General features: G+C 41.6%; 2 protein-coding genes across 3 annotated transcripts in view; one reads left to right on the top strand and one right to left on the bottom strand.

The window, feature by feature from the left end:
- The window catches only part of tnpo1 (transportin 1), a 60,971-nt gene extending 50,501 nt beyond the window's left edge, over window positions 1–10,470 (bottom strand). For both annotated transcript variants that reach the window (XR_011670374.1, XM_071363366.1), the window contains exons 1-4: window positions 10,286–10,470; window positions 10,048–10,161; window positions 8,845–8,920; window positions 3,187–3,336 (exon numbers count right to left, since the gene is read on the bottom strand). Coding sequence is in view for 1 of the 2 variants with exons in the window: in XM_071363366.1 (XP_071219467.1) it covers window positions 3,187–3,336; window positions 8,845–8,920; window positions 10,048–10,152 (331 nt within the window). In the remaining variant the exon portion in view is untranslated. The remainder of the gene's footprint in view (window positions 1–3,186; window positions 3,337–8,844; window positions 8,921–10,047; window positions 10,162–10,285) is intronic.
- A 5,751-nt stretch (window positions 10,471–16,221) lies between these two features.
- On the top strand, window positions 16,222–24,670 carry LOC139552028 (MOB kinase activator 1B). The gene is made up of 6 exons (XM_071363365.1): window positions 16,222–16,551; window positions 17,404–17,570; window positions 18,311–18,404; window positions 18,504–18,637; window positions 18,776–18,939; window positions 19,970–24,670. Exons 1-6 carry the CDS (start codon window positions 16,538–16,540, stop codon window positions 20,045–20,047), a joined length of 651 nt encoding a protein of 216 aa, XP_071219466.1. The 5' UTR covers window positions 16,222–16,537; the 3' UTR covers window positions 20,048–24,670.
- Window positions 24,671–24,891: the final 221 nt, after the last annotated feature.

Raw genomic sequence — 24,891 nt, 5'->3', positions numbered from 1 at the left:
GACATACCTACTCATTCAAGGGTTTCTTTAAAATTGTACTATTTTTTACATTGTAGAATAATAGTGAAGACATCAAAACTATGAAATAACACATATGGAATCATGTAGTAACCAAAAAAAGTGTTAAACAAATCAAAATATATTTTAGAATCTTCAAAGTAGCCACCTTTTGCCTTGATGGCAGCATTGCACTCTTGGCATTCTCTCAACCAGCTTCATGAGGTAGTCACCTGGAATGCATTTCAATTAACAGGTGTGCATTGTTAAAAGTTAATATGTGGAATTTCTTTGCTACTTAATGCGTTTGAGCCAATCAGTTGTGTTGTGACAAGGCAGGGGTGGTATACAGAAGATAGCCCTATTTGGTAAAATACCAAGTCCATATTATGGCAAGAGCAGCTCAAAAAAGCAAAGAGAAATGACAGTCCATTACTTTAAGACATGAAGGTCAGTCAATACAGGAAAACCATAAAGCACTATGATGAAACTGGCTCTCATGAGTATCACCACAGGAAAGGAAGACCCGGAGTTACCACTGCTGCAGAGGAGAAGTTAATCAGATTTACCAGCCTCAGAAAATGCAGCCCAAATAAATGCTTCAGAGTTCAAGTAACAGACACATCAACATGAACTGTTCAGAGGAGACTGCGTGAATCAGGCCTTCATGGTGTAATTGCTGCAAAGAAAGCACTATTAAAGTACACCAATAAGAAGAAGAGACTTGCTTGGGCCAAGAAACATGAGCAATGGACATTAAACCGGTGGAAATATTTACATTGGTCTGATGAGTCCAAATTTGAGATGTTTGGTTCCAATCGCCGTGTCTTTGTGAGACGCGAGTAGGTGAACGGATGATCTCTGTATGTGTGGTTCCCACCGTGAAGCACGGAGGAGGAGGTGTGATGGTACTCTGCTGGTGACACTATCCGTGATTTATTTAGAATTCAAGGCACACTTAACCAGCATGGCTACTACAGCATTCTGCAGCGATACGCCATCCCATCTGGTTTGGACTTAGTGGGACTATCATTTGTTTTTCAACAGGACAATGACCCAACACACCTCCAGGCTGTGTAAGGGCTATTTGACCAAGAAAGAGCGTGATGGAGTGCTGTATCAGTTGACCTGGCCTCCACAATCACCCGACCTCAACCCAATTGAGATGGTTTGGGATGAGTTGGACCACGGAGCGAAGGAAAAGGAGCCAACAAGTGCTCAGCATACAGTTGAAGTCAGAAGTTTACATACACTTAGGTTGGAGTCATTAAAACTCGTTTTCAAACCACTCCACAAATTTCTTGTTAACAAACTATAGTTTTGGTAAGTCGGTTAAGGACATCTACTTTGTGCATGACAAGTAATTTTTCCAACAATTGTTTACAGACAGATTATTCTACTGTATCACAATTCCAGTGGGTCAGAAGTTTACATAAACTAAGTTGACTGTGTCTTTAAACAGCTTGGAAAATTCCAGAAAATGGTGTCATGGCTTTAGAAGCCTCTGATAGGCTAATTGACATTATTTGAGTCAATTGGAGGTGTACCTGTGTATGTATTTCAAGGCCTACCTTCAAACTCAGTGCCTCTTTGCTTGACATCATGAGAAAATCAACAGAAATCAGCCAAGACCTCATTCATAAAATTGTAGACCTCCACAAGTCTGGTTGATCCTTGGGACCAATTTCCAAACGCCTGAAGGTACCACGTTCATTTGTACAAACAATAGTTTACAAGTATAAACAGGGCACCACGCTGCCGTCATACCGCTCAGGAAGGAGACGCATTCTGTCTCCTAGAGATGAACATACTTTGGTGTGAAAAGTGCAAATCAATCCCAGAACAGCAGCAAAGGACCTTGTGAAGATGCTGGAGGAAACAGGTACAAAAGTATCAATATCCACAGTAAAACGAGTCCTATATCAACATAAACTGAAAGGACGATCAGCAAGGAAGAAGCCACTGCTCCAAAACCGCCATAAAAAAGCCAGACTACAGTTTGCAACTGCACATGGGGACAAAGACCGTACTTTTTGGAGAAATGTCCTCTGGTCTGATGAAACAAAAATAGAACTGTTTGGCCATAATGACAATTGTTATGTTTGGAGGAAAAAGGGGGATGCTTGCAAGCCGAAGAACACCATCCCAATCGTGAAGCCCTGGGGTGGCAGGATCATGTTGTGGGGGTGCTTTGCTGCAGGAGGGACTGGTGCACTTCACAAAATAGATGAGGATGGAAAATTGTGTATATATATATATATGATATATTGAAGCAACATCTCAAGACATCAGTCAGGAAGTTAAAGCTTGGTCACAAATGGGTCTTCCAAATGGACAATGACCCCAAGCATTCTTCCAAAGGTGTGACAAAATGTCTTAAGGACAACAAAGTCAAGGTATTGGAGTGGCCATCACAAAGCCCTGACCTCAATCCTATAGAAATTTTGTGGGCAGAACGGAAAAAGTGTTTGCGAGCAAGGAGGCCTACAAACCTGACTCAGTTACACCAGCTCTGTCAGGAGGAATGGGCCAAAATTCATCCAACTTATTGTGGGAAGCTTGTGGAAGGCTACCCAAAACATTTGACCCAAGTTAAGCAATTTAAAGGCAATGCTAGCAAATACTAATTGGTGATCCTAACTGACCTAAGTCAGGGAATATTTACTAGGATTAAATGTCAGGAATTGTGAAAAACTGAGTTTAAATGTATTTGGCTAAGGTGTATGTAAACTTCCGACTTCAACTGTATATTATTTTTGTTTTATTTATTGTTGGACATGAGACTGTAAAAACGCCAGGAAATCAGTTCCAAGTGATTTTAATTTTGGAAATCTGTTCAAGTATTCCCACGCATAACAGAAAGACATGTGATCTTATACAAATGTAAGCAGGGTTTGACATTATGATTTTGTCAAATATATCCGTTTGGGCATCTTGCTTTCAATTTGCAGTCTACAAATTATTTGTAATGATGTTCCGCCCCACCGACTATGTACTCAAGAAAAAAATTATAATAATCAGCCCCCGACTGAATCTAGTTGATGATCCATGCTCTGTCTTAATCAACGTTTATTACACTGCATTTGATTATAGTGATCAAATTGTCCAGCATGGACGTGACCACTTAGAGAGCACTATAATTCAATGAGGACAACATTCTCTGTTACAAATGCAGGCTATGACACTTACCCACAGTGGCCCGTATGAGGGGTGAGGAGTCTCCGATGTTCTGCAGACACTCGCTCTTGATGAAGTCAGACACTCCATTGGGGAAGTTCTGGTAGTGGGCCTTCACATTGTTCTTCAGGATCAGACCACTCAGAGACCGGGTCGGCTCATCTGGAGAGAAGGGGGAAGTAGGGGCAGTCAATTTAGGGGTCAATTCCATTTTCTATTAACCTCACTAGGGTAGAGGGCACTATTTTCACCTCCGGATAAAAAGCGTGCCCAAAGTAAACTGCCTGCTACTCAGGCCCAGAAGCTAGGATATGCATATAATTTGTAGATTTGGATAGAAAACACTCTAACACTCCAGTTTCTAAAACTGTTAAAGTAATGTATGTGAGTATAACAGAACTGAAATGGCAGGCGAAAACCTGAGAAAAATCCATCCAGGAAGTGCCATTATTTTGAAATGGCTGTTTTTCCAATGAAAGCCTATCCACCATTTAAGTCAATGTACGATTAGTCTATGAGCCGAAATGCATAAATTGAATTAGGACTTAACATTCAAAGAAGATTTTTCCAAATTAACACCATTCTAATTTTTCTACAAAATGTAGTTTTAATAGAATTAACACAACTTGTCCTAACTTACATGATGCATTTGATTAGCGTCTAAATAGACTAAACAAAAATATAAAAACGCAACATGTAAAGTGTTGGTCCCATGTTTCATGAGCTGAAATAAAAACATCCAAGAAATATTCCATATGCACAAAAAGCTTATTTCTCTAAAATGTGTTTACATCCCTGTTAGTGAGCATTTCTCCTTTGCCAAGATAATCCATCCACCTGACAGGTGTAGCATATCAAGAAGCCGATTAAACAGCATGATTATTACAGAAGTGCACCTTGTGCTGGTGACAATAAAATGTGCAGTTTTGTCACAACAATATGCCACAGATGTCTCAAGTTGAGGGACAGTGCAATTGGCATGCTGACTGCAGAATTGTCCACCAGAGCAGTTGCCAAAGAATTGAATGTTCATTTCGCCACCATAAGCGGCCTCCAAAGTCGTTTGAGAGAATTTGGCAGTTCGTCCAAACGGCCTCACAACCGCAGACCACATGTAACCATGCCAGCCCAGGACCTACACATCTGGCTTCTTCACCTGCGGGATCATGAGACCAGCCACCCAGGCAGCTGATGAAACTGTGGGTTTGCACAACAAAATAATTTCTGCACAGTGTCCGAAACCGTCTCAGGGAAGCTTGTCTGCGTGCTCATCGTTCTCACCAGGGTCTTGACCTGACCGGAGCTTCAGTAGGAAAATGCTCACTGTCGATGGCCACTGGCACGCTGGAGAAGTGTGCTCTTCACGGATGAATCCCGTTTTCAACTGTTTCAGGCAGATGGCAGTACGGCGTCGTGGCCGAGCGGTTTGCTGGTATCAATGTTGTGAACAGAGTGCCCTATTGTGGCGGTGGGGTTATGGTATGGGCAGACATAAGCTACGGACAACAAACACAATTGCATTTTATTGATGGCAATTTGAAGGCACGGATACCGTGACGAGATCCTGAGGCCCACTGTTGTGCCATTCATCCGCCACCATCACCTCATGTTTCAGCATGATGCATGGCTTCATGTCGCAAGGGTCTGTACATAATTCCTGGAAGCTGAAAATGTCCCAGTTCTTCCATGGCCTGCATACTCACCAGACATGTCACCCACTGAGATGTGATGCGCTTCATAAGGCAAATTGTGGCCACAACAGATGCGGACTGGTTTACTGATCCACGCCCCTACCTTTCAGGTATCTGTGACCAACAGACGCATATCTATATTCTCAGTCATGTGAAATCCAGAGGTTAGGGTCTAACGGATGTATTTCAATTGACTGATTTCCTTATATGAACTGTAACTCAGTCAAATCTTTGAAATTATTGCATGTTGTGTTTATATTTGTTAATTGTAGAAGGGAGTTTGAATACACTATTAAGTACACTACAGACAAAGGCTAAAAAACTAGTGAGCAAGGGGTTGCTGTATAGCCATGTCTCAGACTGCAACACTACTAGAAAACCCAAACATACAAAAACATTCCATACCCTCTCTACTCAGTACATGGGGCACTCAACCAGCTAAACCAAAATAAGGGAAGCCTGTAGCCAGATTCCTGTTGATGCTGAAGAAAACCAAAGCGTGACCTCAGCAAAAGGCTGAGAAGGCATTAGAAAAGCTGGATAGCAACAGCAAATCAGCCAATGGCAAATCACTGCCTTCCCTGATTCAAAAGTTAATTTCCTTTGACTCATTCCCCGAACACTGTGATGCTCCGCTTGGTGTAGCATAACTACAGTAGGCCTACAATCAAAGTCATAGCCTCAGTCATGATTTCTGTTTCATCAAAAGGTCTTTTCAGCAAGGAACAAGTTTCCCTTAATACTACTGAATGGGCATTACCCATTTGTATTTCACTGTCTGATAATTCTCCTTCATGGCTGTTTGATCCCATGTCTACCTCTGTTCTGATTAAAAGTACACTCAAATTTGATTACCGCTGCATCTCTCTCAACCCAGAGCAGTATAACAAATGCCATCCTCAAAAGGCAATGGCTCATCAGCCTAAACCGTTGGGTCATCTATTCTACTGTACACAAACAGGTTGTCAGCGGGTCAAGAGTTGAGTTGTGCCCGGCCGGATATTAGTTTTAAAATTTGAGTGACCCATATTCTAGTGGTGTGGTGCCACATCAGTGACAAGACATTTGATTTGATTTATTAAGATCCCCATTAGCCAACGCCAATGGCAACAGCTAGTCTTACAAGCATCTGACACAACATTACAGACAAAATACTTTACAATTCACATATATTTAAAATCATTAACATGTGTGAGTGCCTATCAGTTACACATACACTGAACAAAAATATAAAAACACAACATGTAAAGTGTTGGTCCCATTTTCCATGAGCTGAAATAAAATATCACAGAAATGTTCCAGTCGCATAAAAAGCTTATTTCTCTCAAATTTTGTGCACAAATGTGTTTACATCCCTGTTAGTGAGCATTTCTCCTTTGCCAATATAATCCATCCACCTGACAGGTGGGGCATATCAAGAAACTGATTAAACAACATGATCATTACACAGGTGCACCTTGTGCTGGTGACAATAAAAGGCAGTTGTCGCACAACACAATGCCACAGATGTCTCAAGTAGAGGGATCGTGCAATTGGCATGCTGACTGCAGGAACGTCCAACAGAACTGTTGCCAGAGAATTTCATATTCATTTCACAACCATGTAATTTTAGAGAATTTGGCAGTAAATCCAACCAGTCTACGTGTAACCACGCCAGCCCAGGACCTCCACATCCGGCTTATTTACCTGCGGGGATCGTCAGCGGAAAGGGTGGGGGCTGAGGAGTATTTCGGTCTAAAATAAAGCCCTTTTGTGGGGAAAACCCCATTCTGATTGGCTGGGCCTGGCTCCTAAGTGGGTGGGCCTATGCTCTCCCAAGCACCCCCATGGCTGCGCCCCTGCCTAGTCATGTGAAATCCATAGATTAGGGCATAATTTATTTATTTCAATTGACTCATTTCCTGTAACCAATTTAAAATTGTTGCACGTTACATTTATATTTTTGTTTGTTCAGTATACATGTCAGTACATACACACATAACTGTATAATACTGTACTGGACCTGGGGAAAAGACCCCTGGTGCCATGTCTGGTGGGGTAAGTGTGTGTGTGTAAGTTGACAATGCAAACAATTTGGAGTTTCCAACAAAATGTTTCTTACAAAAACAAGTGACGCGCCTCCCGAGTGGCGCAGCGGTCTAAGTCACTGCACCGCAGTGGGGAGGGTTTGGCCATCCGGGATGTCTTTGTCTCATCGCTCTCTAGCAACTCCTTGAGGTGGGCTGGACGCCTGCACGCTGACTCATGTCACCAGTTGTATGGTGTTTCCGCCGACACATTGGTGCGGCTGGCTTCCGGGTTAAGCGAGCAGTGTGTCAAGAAGCAATGCGGCTCGGAAGGGTCGTGTTTCGGAGGACGCATGGCTCTCGACCTTCGCCCCTCCCGAGTCCATACGGGAGTTGCAGCGATTGGACAAGACTAACTACCAAATGGATATCACGAAATTGGGGTAAAAAGTACGACAAAAAAGTGACGCAGTCAGTCTTCCCTCAACTCTTCGCTAAGAGTGACTTGCATGCATAGTATTAATATTAGCCCTTTGATTACAATTAAGAGCAAGACGTGCCGCTCTGTTCTGGGCCGGCTGCAGCGTAAGTAGGTCTTTCTTTGCAGTACTTGACCATATGACTGGACAATAAATCAAGATAAAACTAGAGCCTGCAAGACTTGCTTTTTTGGAGTGTGGTGTCAAAAAAGCAGAGCATCTCTATCTGTCTTTACAACCATTGAATCGTTATGTTTTTACCATGGCAGTTCACAATCTAAGGTAACACAAAGTAATTTAGTCTCCTCAACTTGTTCAACAGCCACACCATTCATTACCAGATTCAGCTGAGGTGACGAACATAGGGAATGATTTGTACCAAATACAATGCTCTTAATTTTGGTCATCTCTGTATACTCGTCGCAAAACCCACTGGTTGATACTCATTTATAAAACCCTCTTAGGCCTCACTCCCCCCTATCTGAGATATCTACTGCAGCTCTCATCCTCCACATACAACACCCGTTCTGCCAGTCACATTCTGTTAAAGGTCCCCAAAGCACACATCCCTGGGTCACTCCTCTTTCAGTTCGCGGCAGCTAGCGACTGGAACGAGCTGCAGCAAACACTCAAACTGGACAGTTTTGTCTCAATCTCTTCATACAAAAACTACATCATGGACACTCTTACTGACAGTTGTGGCTGCTTTGCGTGATGTATTGTTGTCTCTACCTTCTTGCTGTTGTCTGTGCCCAATAATGTTTGTACCCTGTTTTGTGTTGCTACCATGTTGTTGACATGTTGTGTTGCTACCATGCTGTGTTGTCATGTGTTGCTGCCTTGCTATGTTGTCGTCTTAGGTCTCTCTTTATGTAGTGTTGTCTCTTGTCGTGATGTGCGTTTTGTCCTATATTTAGATTTTCTTAATTTTTTTTAATCCCAGCCTCCGTCCCCACAGGAGGCCTTTTGGTAGGCTGTCATTGTACATAAGATTTTTTTCTTAACTGACCTAGTTAAATAAAGGTTAAGTAAAATAAAGTAGTTTTAGAGATGTTAAGGACCAGTTTATTACTGGCCACCCATTCCTAAACAGACTGCAACTAAGGGTTTCAGTGACTTCATTAGCTGTGGTTTTATATAAATAAATCCATATATATGGTGAAGTCATCAGCATACATGGGCACACATGCTTTGTTTAATGCCAGTGGCAGGTCATAAAGAAATCAGACACCAGCCGTGGGGTTCTCCTCCAGGGTTCGCCACTCCTAGAACAGACTGAAATGCAGCCCCCGTCACTAGACTAGGTGGTCAGAACGTCTGTAACCTCGTCCCCAGAATAATTTGCTAGCAGAGAGAGAGCTGGTTGGTGGACGAGATAAGCCTGTGTGACTGCCAGCGACCATTCTGTAGCCTACAGTTGTCTTTTGTGCCAATAAGCAGTAAAACAAAACAAATAGGAGATGGAGAATGAGAGTGGAAGGGTAAAAATCTTACCTTCTGATTTCAACTTTGTGAGCACGAATATCAAGTAGTTGTTGAAGTCTGGGTAATGGTTGAGCTGTTCCAGTCTCTTTAGAGAATATGGTTAAGGAAAGGACAGAGCCTACATTGGGCGCACAACCATAGAAGTAGACATGCAGTGTGTGCTGTATACACAAAAACAGGCTGTTTGTAAAGGTTGGTGTTAAATAGCAATTAGTGTTAAATGGTTTTTAGAGGGCATCAATGGACACCATGAATAACAAATCAGAAATCAGTCACAGTTATCATAGGATGAGCAACAGGCTGGTGCTGTGCAGTCTGAGCATGTATAGTCAAATAGAAGCACTTGGCAATTCAACAACACCGCCAATCAGTAAGAACTCTAATCTGCATTACATACATGGACAATATTGCATCACTCAAATACTACACTAAGTAGGTAACCCATAAAGACTTTATAACACGACATAACGTCTTGCCCGTTATTGAATGCACACACCAACGTTCATGATTCGAACGCACCTTGATATTGTAACACCTGTATTGTATGACGATGACAGTGTGACAATGAGGCTCGTATACATGATCACTGCCACGAGCGGGTGGCTGGCTGAAAAGTCACGTTCCTAAACTCACAGGTTCAACAAGATGTCAAGACAGAAGATTACACCAAAATGATAACGTTGTTGACATCATTTTATGACGGGAGAGAATCGAAAGGATACTGGGGGGCGACTCGTTCTAAACACAGGCTTGCAGATTCTTTGTTGCATTTAAGCCCAAAGGGTCAGCAATCGCTAGTAACTACACTGTACCCGCTAACGTTACATTATTTCAACACCACTAACGTTACTCGGAAATCAAAGGGTTTGAGGTTATACGAAAACTAAACTATCATTGGGAAAACATTTGTTGAAGACTACTTGATTAACTAATGACTGATAGCTACTGCATGACACCCGACACCCCATTTATAATATTCCCATCATAGTATGTGGCTGATTCAATAGAAAAGTATATTTGTAACATTGTAGCTAGCTAACTACATGCAGTATACTATCCGCTAGCCCTGTACAGAACAGAAGCCGAGCGCGTGCCCTAACCGCGTGTAATGTTTGCCAAGGCAAGCTAACCACACAAACTACCACAGAAACACCTCGAATACACCATCCAGTGAGGTCCAAACTTTCATGTTTAGCCGAGAGCGAAGGATACTTGCTGGACGGATCTTTGAGTGGACGTATCGGGAGACTGGGACTCTTTCAAAAGCTGTAGAATTTGCTGAAGTCCTTGGTCGTCTGGTTTCCACTCGCACTCCATCTTGGTTTGCTGCAATGAGATGAAAGGGAGAATGCAAAACTGTCAACACACGCTGTAAATTAACGTTGTCTTTTTCACAGTTGAAGAGAAGCCATTAGCTAAGCGGTGTGACTTTTACATATTATAGTTTCACCTTCCCGATATATCGTAGGCTTTCTTTCTCAAATGCTACTGTCTGTAATTTATTGACATTGGGCTGTCAGCCCAGGAACATTCCGTTTTCGCAACAAGCTAACGTTACTCATGTGGATTCATGGCGCATTTATGATCCAACTGTGCTGTGAAGTCTGCGAGGTCCTATTGCTCCTCCCATTTATTTCACTCTGACCAAAAATGGTTCAATTGGGGCCAAAGCCGCGTGAAGTATGGGTACTGAGGGTACTGCAGCACCTGCTGAAAAATCGGAATAAATACATATTTTTATTTTTTTTATAAAAATACAACAACAGGGGGCGCTGGTGAATAGGAACTCGTGACGACGTGTTTTCTCTGTGCTGTCCAGGGAAAACAATTTACTATTAATACTTGACCAACACCTTCCGATCTGTGTTCATTTTGTAACATTCAATTAGAAATCAAACCCAAATCCCTAATTTAGCAATTTATTCTGACATTTTTGTCCTTTTCATCGTAAAATGTCAAACCAACGTCCACAAGTCACGAAAGAGCAGGCCTCTACTAAAGGCCGGCTTACCGGACACTGACACGGATTCTGATCCCCCCGACCTAGCTAAGGTAATGGCGGTTATCATTAAGTCTGAACAGACGGTGCTGGCTAAGGTGGAGTCACTATCCACTGACCTATCCGCACAAATAGCCACTCTCGCCACCGAGGTCAACACAAAGATCGACTCCGTTAAAGAAGACTTGGCGAAACAAGACACACGTCTGAATAGCCTGGAAGGCGGCGCAAATACTTACTCGTCAGTAAGAGTGTCCACTTACAAAGTGGTGACACTGGAAGAGCAAGTCACCCGGCTATCATCAGATGTCGTCAAACTTACTTCCAAGGTCGAGACCATCGAGAACAGGTAGCGCCGGGGGAACGGTTGCATTTTCGGCGTGAGAGAGGGACTCGAGACCGTAGGCGGATTGCGGCCTGTCCTGTTCATAGCTAAACTGCTTCAGGAAATTCTAGGCCTCCATTACGCCCCACCCTTGACCGTGCGTACAGAAGCTTACAGTCCGCACCAAACAATGGGGAGCCGCCCAGACCCATCGTAGTCAAATTCGACTACCTTCAGGGGAAGGAGGCTGTCATCCGTAAGGCATCACGAGCGGCTCCCATCACCCACGACGGCCAGAATATTCACATTTACCCTGACTACACAGAGCAGGCATGAAGAAGAGGTCCGCCTTCAATGAGGTGAGGGGGCTCCTACATTGCTTTCTGGACACCAAGTTCGACATTCTCTACCCAGCAGTAGATGATGCCGATAAAAGTGGAGGTGGGGTGTCGAAGAAGATTGGTGTCAAGTGCAAACAGAGTGAGTCGTGCACCGAGTTCTGGAGATGAAATGGAAGTGAATGAGGGTGAGTTAAATGAGGTGGAAGGTGTGGTGAAGAGCTCAGAGCTCAAGCATGGCATCGGTGGATGTGATAAAGAAGAATCTGGTCCAGTAGGAGTGACATTTTGGGAGAACGGGGATTGTTGCATTTTGGTGGATCCATTTGTGGTTTCAGGGTAGTTGGGAAAGGAGTTGGGTGCAGTTGAATCAGTGAAGGTCACCTGTAGTGGACTTGTGGTATTTGTTTGTGTTTTGTTCTGATCAGAGGGAGCATGCGCTCCGTGTCACGCAACTTGTGTCAAGATCTGTTTCTTGCTTTGCTCTGAGAAACAGGGCACCATTGAAGAGTGATTTCTGGGGTAGCGTTAAGTGTGAAGGTGGAGCAATTGAAGTTGAATATTCCTGGTGTTTGTGATGCCCGCGGTTTAGTGCGACGCAGACCCGGTGGTGAGTATGGTGAAACAGAGGAGTCACTGTCAGTCCTTCTGAGTTTTGGGTCTTTACCCGACAAGGCAATGTTAGGATTCATCAGTTATCCTTTTAGAGCTTTTGTGGCTAATCCGTTTCTGGTGCAACACTTATGGTAATGTCGCAGCAATCTGTAGGAGGGAGATTCCAAGATGTGGGAAGTGTGCAGGAAGGTGTGGGATAGAGGATTGTGTCGTTTTTGGTGGATAAAGTTGTGTAGGGGTGCACATGTTGCTAGGGATATGAAGTGTCTGGTGGGAGAGAGGCAGGTTAAGGTGGCTAGAGTCAGAGTAGTGGAGAAGGTATCATATGCTGAGGCAGTCAAGAAAGTAGAGGAGGATGGGTCAAGGGTGAAGGATTCTGAGAGGATCCCTGTGAATAGTAGATGTGTTCCAGCACACAGAGACAGGCCAATGAGTGATAAACTCAGCGAAAAATAAATGTCCTCTCACTGTCAACAGCGTTTATTTTCAGCACACTTATCATGTGTAAATATTTGTATGAACATAACAAGATTCAACAACTGAGACATAAACTGAACAAGTTCCACAGACATGTGACTGACAGAAACGGAATAACGTGTACCTGAACAAAGGGGGGGGTCAAAATCAAAAGTAACAGCCAGTATCTGGTGTGGCCACCAGCTGCATTAAGTACTGCAGTGCATCTCCTTCTCATGGACTGCACCAGATTTGCCAGTTCTTGCTGTGAGATGTTACCCCACTCTTCCACCAAGGCACCTGCAAGTTCCCGGACGTTTTGGGGGGGGGATGGCCCTAGCCCTCACCCTCCGATCCAACAGGTCCCAGACGTGCTCAATGGGATTGAGATCTGGGCTCTTCACTGGCCACGGCAGAACACTGACATTCCTGTCTTGCAGGAATCCGTGGCACCACGGAAGCATTAGTTTATATAGAGTGACTATCTCCCGAATCCACTCTTAAAGATCTGAAGATCTTTTATATCAATAGCAGTCAATTATTAATTATTATTTACCTTCTATTAGTCTCATCTGAACGTCGTAAAATTCTTGGTTATCTGCATGAACCCTAGCACGAACCCTAACTTAAATTATGAATCAGCGATATAAGAATTGGCTTAATTATTTATTTACTAACTAATCAAATCACAGAAATACATGAAAACAAACAGTAGATGTTATACATTGGGTTGCTAACAATGATACAAAGAAAAAGTCCCTAGCGGGCAAAGCCGATATGATGGATTGGTAGACAAAAGAAAGGGGGTGTGGACCGATAAAGAGTGGGAAACTCATAGAGGATTACTACGCTCACAGAATTGCTAATACTTTACATGAACGACCACTCATTCGAAAAGAAAATGCAATTCATATTTACGCCCATATGTCGTTGCTGTCTTCTCTGTTGGAATCCGGTCCGCCTGCTGGAGAGTTCATCAGTCTCTCTGGTTGCGTTTCCCCGAAGATCAAAGTCTTTCGTGGTTGTTAGAATGAATACTTCAGAGTACCATTCGGGAAATGTTCTCATAGATTAGATGTTTCGGCGGTTGTCTGTATTCTCGTCCTACGTAATTTCTAGAATTAGAATTTATTCATCTAGAATTTCTCACTTATTCTGTAGTGAATTGATAGTCTCAGAGATTAACCATTTCCAGCCGTGTAGCCAATGCTCCACGTGGTATAGTCTTGTCCTTTGGTAGAGTTGTAGTTTAATCCACTTCACACACCAGCGTCACCCGGCATGTTTTGGTCTTAGAAATTCAACCATTTGCAACCTTAGCTTACATCGGGGTTTGCGTGGTCTGGTGTGAATTTCATCAGGAGTGGGTTTTATACATTTCAGTAGAAAAGTGCGGTCCATGATGCCTAATGTGATGTCTGGGCTCACGGGGGTGTGGCCACTGACTAGTTAATCTTTGTATGAAAATCCATACTCTCATTTAGAAGGTTAATATCACATCACATCTTTTCACAAATAGTTTCATGTTTAATCACATACTTTTCACAATATTTAGATGTAAACCTGACAGCTGGGAAATGTACACTTTAAGAGAAACCGTTATGTGTGTTTCCTGTCCTTCATGAGATCACCAAATGAAACACACTCATCATAACTGTCCCTTAAGCGTCCACAGACCATTCCCACATTCTCAAAAGTAGATCTACACCCGGAAAGGGCCACATCATGACAGTGCTTAGGGTCATTGTCCAGTTGGAAGGTGAACCTTCAACCCCAGTCTGAGGTCCTGAGCGCTCTGGAGCAGGTTTTCATCAAGGATCTCTCTGTACTTTGCTCCGTTCATCTTTGCCTTGATCCTGACTAGTCTCCCAGTCCCTGCCCCTGAAAAACATCCCCAGAGCATGATGCTGCCACTACCATGCTTCACCGTAGGGATGGTGCCAGGTTTCCTCCAGACGTGATGCTTGGCATTCAGGCCAAAGAGTTCAATCTTGGTTTCATCAGACCAGAGAAATGGTCTGAGAGTCCGTTAGGTGCCTTTTGGCAAACTGCAAGCGGGCTGTCATGTGCCTTTTACTGAGGTGTGGCTTCCGTCTTGTCACTCTACCATGAAGGCCTGATTGGTGGAGTGCTGCAGAGATGGTTGTCCTTCTGGAATGTTCTCCCATCTCCACAGAGGAACTCTGGAGCTCTGTCAGAGTGACCATCGGGTTCTTGGTCACCTGACCAAGGTCCTTCTCACCCGATTGCTCAGTTTGGCTGGGCGGCCAGCTCTAGGAAGAGTCTTGGTGGTTCCAAACCTCTTCCATTTAAGAATGATGGAGGCCACTGTGTTCTTGGGGACCCTCAATGCTGCAGAATTTATTTTGTACCCTTCCTCGACACAATGCTGTCTTGGAGCTCTACGGACAATTGCTTCGACCTCATGGCTTGGTTTTTACTCTGACATGCACTGTCAACTGTGAGACCTTATATAGACTGTTGTGTGCATTCCCGAATCATGTCCAATCAATTAAATTTACCACAGGTGGACTCCAATGAAGTAGAAACATCTCAAAGATGATCAATGGAAACAGGATTCATCTGAGCTCAATTTCAAGTCTCATAGCAAAATGTTTTTTTAAAGTAATACATTTGCAAACATTTATAAAAACCTGTTTTTGTTTTGTCCTTATGGGATATTGTGTGTAGATTGATGAGGAAAACATTTAATTTAATACATTGTACAATAAGTCTGTAACGTAACAAAATGTGTAAAAAGTCAAGGGGTCTGAATACTTTCCAAATGCATATATATATGCATATATATATATATATATATATATATGCATATATATACTATAGTTTAGTTGGTTGGGGCGGTAATGCAAAATATTGGATGCCAGCCGTCGTTGGTTTTAACTATGAACATCTCATCCGCTACTGGGTGGACAGGTGTAGTGTTTGTTACGCAAAATGGAGGAGAGTCGTGTCTCGTCAGAGATCGCATTTATTTTGGGAGATTAATATGAACTTTTCATTGAAAACAGGAGAAACATATTGTTTCAGCTGATAATAAAACATTCCTCATTTAGTTACTTTTGCCTCAACTTATTTCTAACTTTCTAGCAAGTCACGCTCAGAGCAGCTAGCTAGCTAATTTAGCCCAAAACTAGGCTATATTATCATCACAATAACTAAAACGGGAGGTACAGTCACAACGTTTAATTGGCTTATTAGCCAATGTGTATTATTTAACATACTATTAATGGAGGATAGCTATTGTGATTGGTAAATGGGTTGCAAAAATATGACCAATAGGAGTCCATATTGAAACATGTAAACGCCTTCATTTTTCAATCTGTAAAACCCATAATGGCAATAGACCAAAACTACTCCCGGAGATGTGCTTCAAAAGTAGGATTAATAAAGGCCTATCTCAATTGAATCACTTGTTTTAGTGCTAAATACTGTCGGTGATTCTAACATAAAGTTGAGAGTACTAGTTTTACCAATGAAAAACGATTTAACCATATTTAAATTCACGTTGATTCAACACTGCTCTCTGCTGGTCCGAGTAGAGTACTATGAAAACGTAATGGGATTTTATCGCGAGATTTCATTTCCAAGTAGGGTTCGTTGAGGAGAGCTGTAAAATAAGTGTGCTGTGCAGTTTGCCAGATCTCACAGTAATGTTACTCAATCAACCAGATAAGCAAACGTTTAGGGCGGTCGAATGTATAGTACCGTGACTAGGTAGCTAGATGTTGCGGAGCTCGCTGATGCAAAGCTACATTTTAATGGTAGGACGAAGTTTTGTTTCAGGCCGGGGGCCGCTTTAAGCAGTCTGTGACATTTGGACTAGTTTGACAAGCCACGGCACTGGCACTGTGCTGATACTGACTTGACTGGAATAATTTGTTTTGACTTCATCTCTCTCCACAACGGCCTAGCGAAGGCTCCTCTTTTATAACGCTAAAGAAGATAAACATGAGCTTTCTATTGTGAGTATTCGTCTGCCGTTTATTATTTTGATGTGCTTGTTCAATGTGCCTGCCTTTTCAAGTTAAAGTGTTACCATTTCCACCGTTGTTGGCTATGTTAACGTTAGCTTGCTAAGCTAACACATAGTTAACTCGTTTAAGTTAACTAGCTAGCTGGCTAACAACATGTAAAGCCAGGCTAGCTAGCTGAGTGTCTGCACTGAGTGTAACTAGCTAAGCTGTTGGTTGGTTAGGTAACTAGCGCTAGGTCTATAACGTTAACTGAGCGCTGCCTTGTATACATTGCTCATTTACAATGTCTAGATTAACTAGTTAGTCTAGCTAGCCAAGGTTAGCTATTATAAATATTATCTATTGCTAGTTAACTAGGTAGCTACTTACCCATATGTACTATTTCTCTCTGTAGTGTATTTAAAGCATTAGCAATTTTGTGCCATTAATTTAACTAGCAAGATGCAAGTACATAGACATGGCCAGCTAATAACTAAGGCCTATCTAGCTTGCTAAAAAGAGAAGTCGTTTTACAGTCGGAGTGTTGTCTCTTTTCCGTTTACATAACTTTGTCAAACACTGGAATGACAATTTTAGCTAGCTAAATTGTTAGCTCAGTTGCTAGTTAGCTGACTGTATTAAAGAGAGCACTTTGGCTGTTACTATTTATTAAGAGGGTGTGAGGTCAGCTTTTGTTATTGTTGAAATCAGATTATATGCTCTTGCCTATTCCATAACAATTTACTTCAATCAAATAAATGAGTAGCCTACTGTATCACTCCCTACTTCACTTCTCTTATCTTCCATTATGAGAGACACATGATCCAACTCATTGTTTTTCCATTCTAATTTCTCACACAGTGGCAATCGGTCTTCAAAGACCTTCAAGCCCAAGAAGAACATCCCAGAGGGATCTCACCAGTATGAGCTGTTGAAACATGCCGAGGCGACACTGGGCAGTGGGAACTTACGCATGGCTGTCATGCTGCCCGATGGGGAAGACTTGAACGAGTGGGTGGCTGTCAACAGTAAGGAACAAGTCTGCTTCTCTATCCAATGAACACCACAAACATAGTAGGCCTAAAAAACAACTTTGACTGTTAAACAGAGCTCATCGTCCACTCCTGTTGGTGCTTTGTTTGCTGTCTCTGGTCTTCCACCAAGACCAACGACTTGTCCGGCGGATATCTCACTTCCTCTGGCACACACAAACACATTCTCTCTTACACACACACACAAACACACACAAACAGATGACCTCTGTCACTCAGTGGACCTACTAGTTAGGTTTCTGCTGTGAGATTAGCAAATGGAGAACCAGGCTACGCTAACATCATTAAGACAGAGTTCAATCTATGACAAAATCATTTCTGAGTTGTTGTTCCTCATGTTTCAATATAGAATGGGAGGATGGTTTGACAGGTGGAACTTTCAGAACATTGCTCATTTACTGACTTCAGTGTGTATTAGATGAGACGGTATTTGTTTGAGAGGAATGCATGGGAGTCTTGCTATTTGGGGACCCTGAGCAAGATTTAATTTGCAGTAGACTGTGTATAGGGAGAGGTGTCTCTGGAGGCGTGGAGCAATGTGAGAATGCCTTTGTGCCCCTTATGTCTGCCAACACACTAATTAGATCTGAGATCACACACTAGCACTTTTATTTTCTTCAATATGAATGTTGTCTGTAGGATATAAAAGTCTCTGAAGCTCAGCTAACATGTCCCTCATGATGCCACATGTCCTTGTTATTTCTTTATTTCCACAGCTGTAGATTTCTTCAACCAGATCAACATGCTCTATGGTACCATAACAGACTTCTGCACTGAGGAGAGCTGTCCTGTCATGTCTGCTGGGCCCAAGTAAGTGTGGGTGTGGTTGTGTAGGTACGTGCATGTGCTTGCTTGCCTCTTTTTCATGTCATAATGATAATTGCCATTCATGAAACTTCTCTTCTGTAGATATGAGTATCATTGGGCAGATGGAACCAACATCAAAAAGCCGATCAAATGCTCAGCTCCCAAGTACATTGATTACCTAATGACCTGGGTGCAGGACCAGCTCGATGACGAGACACTCTTCCCATCTAAGATAGGTATGAGTTCATGTCTGTCATGTTTTTCCATTACCATGTCTTTCACATTGCATTTCTAGTAAAGTGACACCATAAGTTATCAGAATACCCCATCTCTGTTATATCTGTACACTTTGTACCCTTGTCTTTGCCCTCAAGGTGTCCCGTTCAAGCGAAACTTCATGTCGGTGGCTAAGACCATCCTGAAGCGCCTGTTCAGGGTCTACGCCCACATCTACCACCAGCACTTTGACTCTGTGATGCAGCTGCAGGAGGAGGCCCACCTAAACACCTCGTTCAAACACTTCATCTTCTTCGTTCAGGTATTGGACTGGAGCCCACTATCAATGTAGCCTGGTTCCCAAGTCTATTTCAGTACTGGAACCCACCTCCATGAACGTCACAGGAATGAATAGGCCTATAATTTCTTGGTAATTGCAGTTGTGGAAAAAGTACCAAATTGTCATATTTGAGTAAAAATAAAGATGCCTAATAGAAAATGGCTCAAGTGTAAGTCACCCAGTAAAATTCTACTGGAGTAAAAGTATTTGTTTTTAAATATACTTAAGTATCAAAAGTAAATGTAATTGCTATAATTCACTTAAGTATCAAAAGGACAAGTGTAAGTCATTTCAAATTCCTTTATATTAAGCAAAGCAGGCGGCCACATTTTCAAGTTTATTTTTATGGATAGCCACGGGCACGCTCCAACTCTCAGACATAATTTACAAACGAGGCATGTGTTTATTGAGTCTGCCAGATCAGAGGCATTAGGGATGACCAGGGATGTTCTCTTGAAACGTGTGTGAATTAGACCATTTTCCTGTCCTGCTAAGCATTCAAAATGTAACAAGTACTTTTGGGTGTCAGGGAAAATGCATGGAGTAAAAAGTACATTATTTTCTTTAGGAATGTAGTGAAGTAAAAGTTATCAAAAATATGAATAGTAAAGTACAGATACACCAAGAACGACTTAAGTAGTAATTTAAAATATTTATACTTAAGTACTTTACACAACTGGATAATTGTATAGTGCTGGCAAGCCTACGCTAAAAGATAAAGATGTAAATACCTGGTTCCCAGTCTAGCATATCTGCTTTAGCTAGCTCATTTGATGTTCACTCAAACAAAGTTGCAACCAGGCTATCCTCAGAGTATGTGACCAAGAACTGGGGGCCATGACCCTTTGAGTAGGACTGAGATATTATCTTTACAATGATGAATTGGGTTTATATAGCGCTTTTCCAGATGCTCAAAGTGCTTTGCAATGGTAAGGGGTAACTCGCCTTATCCACCACCAATCTGTAGCAATCGCCTGCTTTAACCCAAGTATTCTCTTTTTGTCTTTTTCAGGAGTTTAACCTGATTGACAGGAAAGAGCTGGTCCCACTACAGGATTTGATTGAGAAGCTGACCACCAAGGACAGATAAACCCAGGCTGACTGATCATTTTAACTCTGTGATAGTCTACTATTCTTTTTGCACAGATACCCCTTCTGCCCTGCCCTGGCCTATATGTATACAGCATATGCTAACTTTGCGAACATGTTCTCTAGAAAGCCAGGTAAGTAAGGAAGAGTCTTGCACTGTTATAGGCACTAGGATAATACTGTGGGGGAGTTCTATACTACTGTCTGAGCCGGTATGTGCTCTATAGTTGGATGTACTCTGTGGTTTTAATTAGGACGCATCCCTAAAACTGAAATAACTATGTATTGACATCCTCTGTTTGTTGTTTATTTACAGTACCAGTCAAAAGTTTGGACACACCTACTCATTCAAGGGTTTGTCTTTATTTTTTACTATTTTCTACATTGTATAATAATAGTGCAGACATCAACTATGAAATAACACATGGAATCATGTAGTAACCAAAAAAGTGTTTAACAAATCAAAATATATTTAATTTGAGATTCTTCAAAATAGTTACCCTTTGCCTTGATGACAGCTTTGCACACTCTTGGCATTCTCTCAACCAACTTCATGAGGTAGTCACCTGGAATGCATTTCAATTCACAGGTGTGCCTTGTTAAAAGTTAATTGGTGGAATTTCCTTATTGCGTTTGAGCCAATCAGTTGTGTTGTGATAAGGTAGGGGTGGTATACAGAATATAGCCCTATTTGGTAAAAGACCAAGTCCATATTATGGCAAGAACAGCTCAAATAAGCAAATAGAAACGACAGTCCATCATTACTTTAAAACATGTAGGTCAGTCAATCCGGGAAAATTTCAAGTCGCAGGCGCAAAAACCATCAAGTGCTATGATGAAACTGGCTCCATTCAGGACCGCCACAGGAAAGGAAGATCCAGAGTTATCTGCTGCAGAGGATATGTTCATTAGAGTTACCAGCCTCAGAAATTGTAGCCCAAATAAATGCTTCAGAGTTTAAGTAACAGACACATCTCAACATCAACTGTTCAGAGGAGACTGGTCGAATTGCTGCAAAGATACCACTACTAAAGGACACCAATAAGAGTAGGTGAACGGATTATCTACGCATGTGTGGTTCCCGCCGTGAAGTGTGGGGGTGCTTTTCTGTCGACACTGATTTATTTAGAATTCAAGGCACACTTAACCGGCATGGCTACCGCAGCATTCTGCAGCTATATGCCATCTCCTCTGGTTTGCGCGTAGTGGGACGATCATTTGTTTTTCAACAGTACAATGACCCATAACACACTTCCAGGCTGTGTAAGGGCTATTTGACCAAGTAGGAGAATGATGGAGTGCTGCATCAGATGACCTGGCCTCCACAACCACCCGACCTCAACCCAATTGAGATGGTTTTGGATGAGTTGGACCGCAGAGTGAAGGAAAAGCAGACAAGTGCTCAGCATATGTGGGTATTCCTTCAAGACTGTTGGACAAGCATTCCTCATGAAGCTGGTTGAGAGAATGCCAAGAGTGTGCAAAGCTGTCAAGGCAAAGGGTGGCTACTTTGAAGAATCTCAAATATAAAATATACTTGGGTTTGTTTAACACTTTTTTGCTGTTGTGGTTACTACATGATTCCAAGTGTTTTTTTCATAGTTTTGATGTCTTCTATTATTCTACAATGTAGAAAATAGTACAAATAAAGAAAAACCCTGGCATGAGTAGGTGTGTCAACTTTTGACTGGCACTGTATATTAACATTTGTCATCTGCTCGTATTGAAGTTCACTACAGATTGCACATTTTAAACAGAGGGTATAAAATTTCAAGGGACTACATAAGTATTTGAGCATATTGGTCACATTGTGATTTGCCTCAAAACATATGGTCATTTTGTAAAAGTCTGTTTTCAATATAATACTGGTAATCCAGTAAATTGCCAAAGCTTTATTTGATCGGCCGCGTACAGTATACAAGTAAAATATTGTCTTTGAGATCAAGAGTGCCATATTTATAGCCTGGTTTCTCATGTTCTCCCCATAGAATGTTCTGGCTAATAAGCCATCAAATGAAATATAACAGCACATTCAGTGCTATATGCTTCTGTTTCAATAGTGTGATGATTCCCTATGCCTTTTGTAAGGTCTGAGTATTGTATTGCTGTTCTGCAGACTGCTGAGGGATGGAATCCAAAATGAAAATGTTTACTATGCAATAAGTCATGCCACTCTTCAAAGTTTCAATGATTACTAGTTTCCATTCATTCAGATGGGAACAAATGCTTTTCTTTCCGTGTGTTATTCATAGTTAGTGGTGTTACTTTAAAGTGGTAGATGTTGGGACTGAGACGTTGCTTTGGATGACTTCAATATAGATCGACTACAGTATGCAGTAAGACATGAAAGCAACGGAATGCTTTGTTAAAATGCCATTTTATCTTGACATCTTTTCAGGAAGATTTGATATGGAGATGTAACTAACTTCTGTTCAGAAATCCACACTGTAAATACAACAATAAGGCCAGAAATTTGCTGTGATATCATATTTTGGTAGCCGGCATGGACTGGTAGTTGTAGGTCTATTAAAAAATTTAGAATGTTATTAGGTCTCTTTTAGAGGTTGTTTCTTCTCCCCTTTCCACCATGTCATAGTCCTTTCTTCCTTATATCATTGCGTTAAATTTGTTTATTTAGATTTATAGCTTTAGAAAATTACAATTTAATGTGATTGTGTTGATCATAAGGTGGTAAAGCAACAACGCCATCTGCCATGCTTCTCTGGGAACATTGCAGCAGAATTTGATCCTCTGTCTATACTCTTCCTTCAAAGTATTCATACCCCTTGACTTATTCCACAGTTTGTTGTGTTACATCCTGAATTCAAAATGGATAAAAAAAGATATATACTAATTCTCACCCATCTACACACACTACCTAATAATGAAAACATTTTTTGCAAATGAAATATCTCATTTACATAAGTATTCACACCCCAGAGGCAATACTTTGTAGAAGCACCTTTGGTAGTGATTACAGCTGTGAGTCTTTCTGGGTAAGTCTCTAAGTGCTTTCCACACCTGGATTGTGCAACATTTGCCCACTTTTTTTTATTGTTTTCTAAATTCTTCAAGGTCTGTCAAATTGGTTGTTAATCATTGCTAGACAACCACTTTCAGGTCTCGCCATATTTTTTTTCATTTAGATTTAAGTCTGCCACTTAGGAACATTCAATGTCATCTTGGTAGGCAACTCCAGTGTAGATTTGGCTTTGTGTTTTATGTTATTGTCCTGATGAAAGATGAATTATTTTTTTATTCAACTAAGCAAGTTAAGAACACATTCTTATTTACATTGATGGCCTACCCAAACCCTAACATCACTGGGCCAATTGTATGCCGCCCTATGGGACTCCCAATCACGGCCGGTTGTGATACAGCCTGGAATCGAACCAGGGTCTGTAGTGACTCCTCAAGCACTGACATACAGATGTGCCTGTGCTTAGCTCCATTCTGTTTTTTTTATCCTGAAAAACTCCCCAGTCCTTAATGATTACAAGTATACCCATAGCATGATGCAGCCACCACTATGCTTGAAAATATGGAGAGTGGTACTCAGTAATGTGTTGTATTGGATTTACCCACAAACATAACAGTTTGTATTCAAGACAAAAAGTTAATTGCTTTGCCACATTTTTTGCAGTATTACTTTAGAGCCTCGTAAACAGGATGCATGTTTTGGAATATTTGTCTTTACAGGCTTCCTTTTCAATCTGTCAGTTAGGTTCGTATTGTGGAGTAACTACCGTGCTGTTGATCCATCCTCAGTTTTTTTCCCCCTATCTCAGCCATTAACTCTGTTTTAAAGTCACCATTGGCCTCATGGTGAAATCCCTGAGTGGTCTCCTACCTCTCCGGCAGCTGAGTTAGGAAGAATGCCTGTATTTTGTAGTGACTGGGTGTATTGCTACACCATCCAAAGTAATTAATAACTTCACCATGCTCAAAGGGCTATTTAATGTTTTTTTTAAATGTTTTTTTTATAGTCATCTACCAATAGGTGCCCTTTGCGGTGCATTGGAAAACCTCCCTGGTCTTTGTGGTTGAATCTGTCTTTGAAATTCACTGCTTGACTGAGGGACCTTACAGGTAATTGTATGCATGTGGTACAGAGAAGAGGTAGTCATTCAAAAATCATGTTAAACACTTATTCCACACAGTGAGTCCATGCAACTTATGTGATTTGTTAGGCACATTTTTACTCCTGAACTTATTTAGGCTTGCCATAACAAAGGCGTTAAATACTTATTGACTCAAGACAATAAGTATTCAACTTTTCATTTGTAAAATTTTCGAAAAACATATTTCCTCTTTGATATTATGGGGTATTGTGTGTAGGCCAGTGAAACAAAATCTCAATTTAATCCTTTTTAAATTCTGGCTGTAACACAACAAAATGTGGGAAAAGTCAAGGGGTGCAAATACTTTCTGAAGGCACAGTATATTCCCCCTTACTGTAATATATAATCTTTTGATAAATTAGTTGTAAATAATGAATTTGATTATGGTGTTGAAAGTTACTGAACTGTAATATACTGAATGCTGTTTATAAGGCAAATGAAGGTGTTTGACCGGATTGCCTAGTTTGTCTCACTTTTGTGGAAAATAAAGTAGACTTATAGCATACTGTATTTTGTGGTGATCAGATAATATGTGTTAATAAGATGCTGTATAGGGACATTGTAACCAGTATATACACACAAACTGGAAAAAGGTAGGCAGATCTACAGTATCTCCCGAGATGGGTGAGGCTCTACAGACACGCCTGGTGCCCAAATGGTTGACGTATGTCGCACAGCTGAGAGTCTTATGTGAGGACAAATGGATTTGTTTCAGTCAGTCGTC

This window comes from Salvelinus alpinus, chromosome 24 (genome assembly GCF_045679555.1).
Source record: "Salvelinus alpinus chromosome 24, SLU_Salpinus.1, whole genome shotgun sequence".
NCBI lineage: Eukaryota > Metazoa > Chordata > Actinopteri > Salmoniformes > Salmonidae > Salvelinus > Salvelinus alpinus.
The sequence above is the reverse complement of the archived record's forward strand: the minus strand, read 5'-3'. Positions and strand labels throughout refer to the sequence as shown.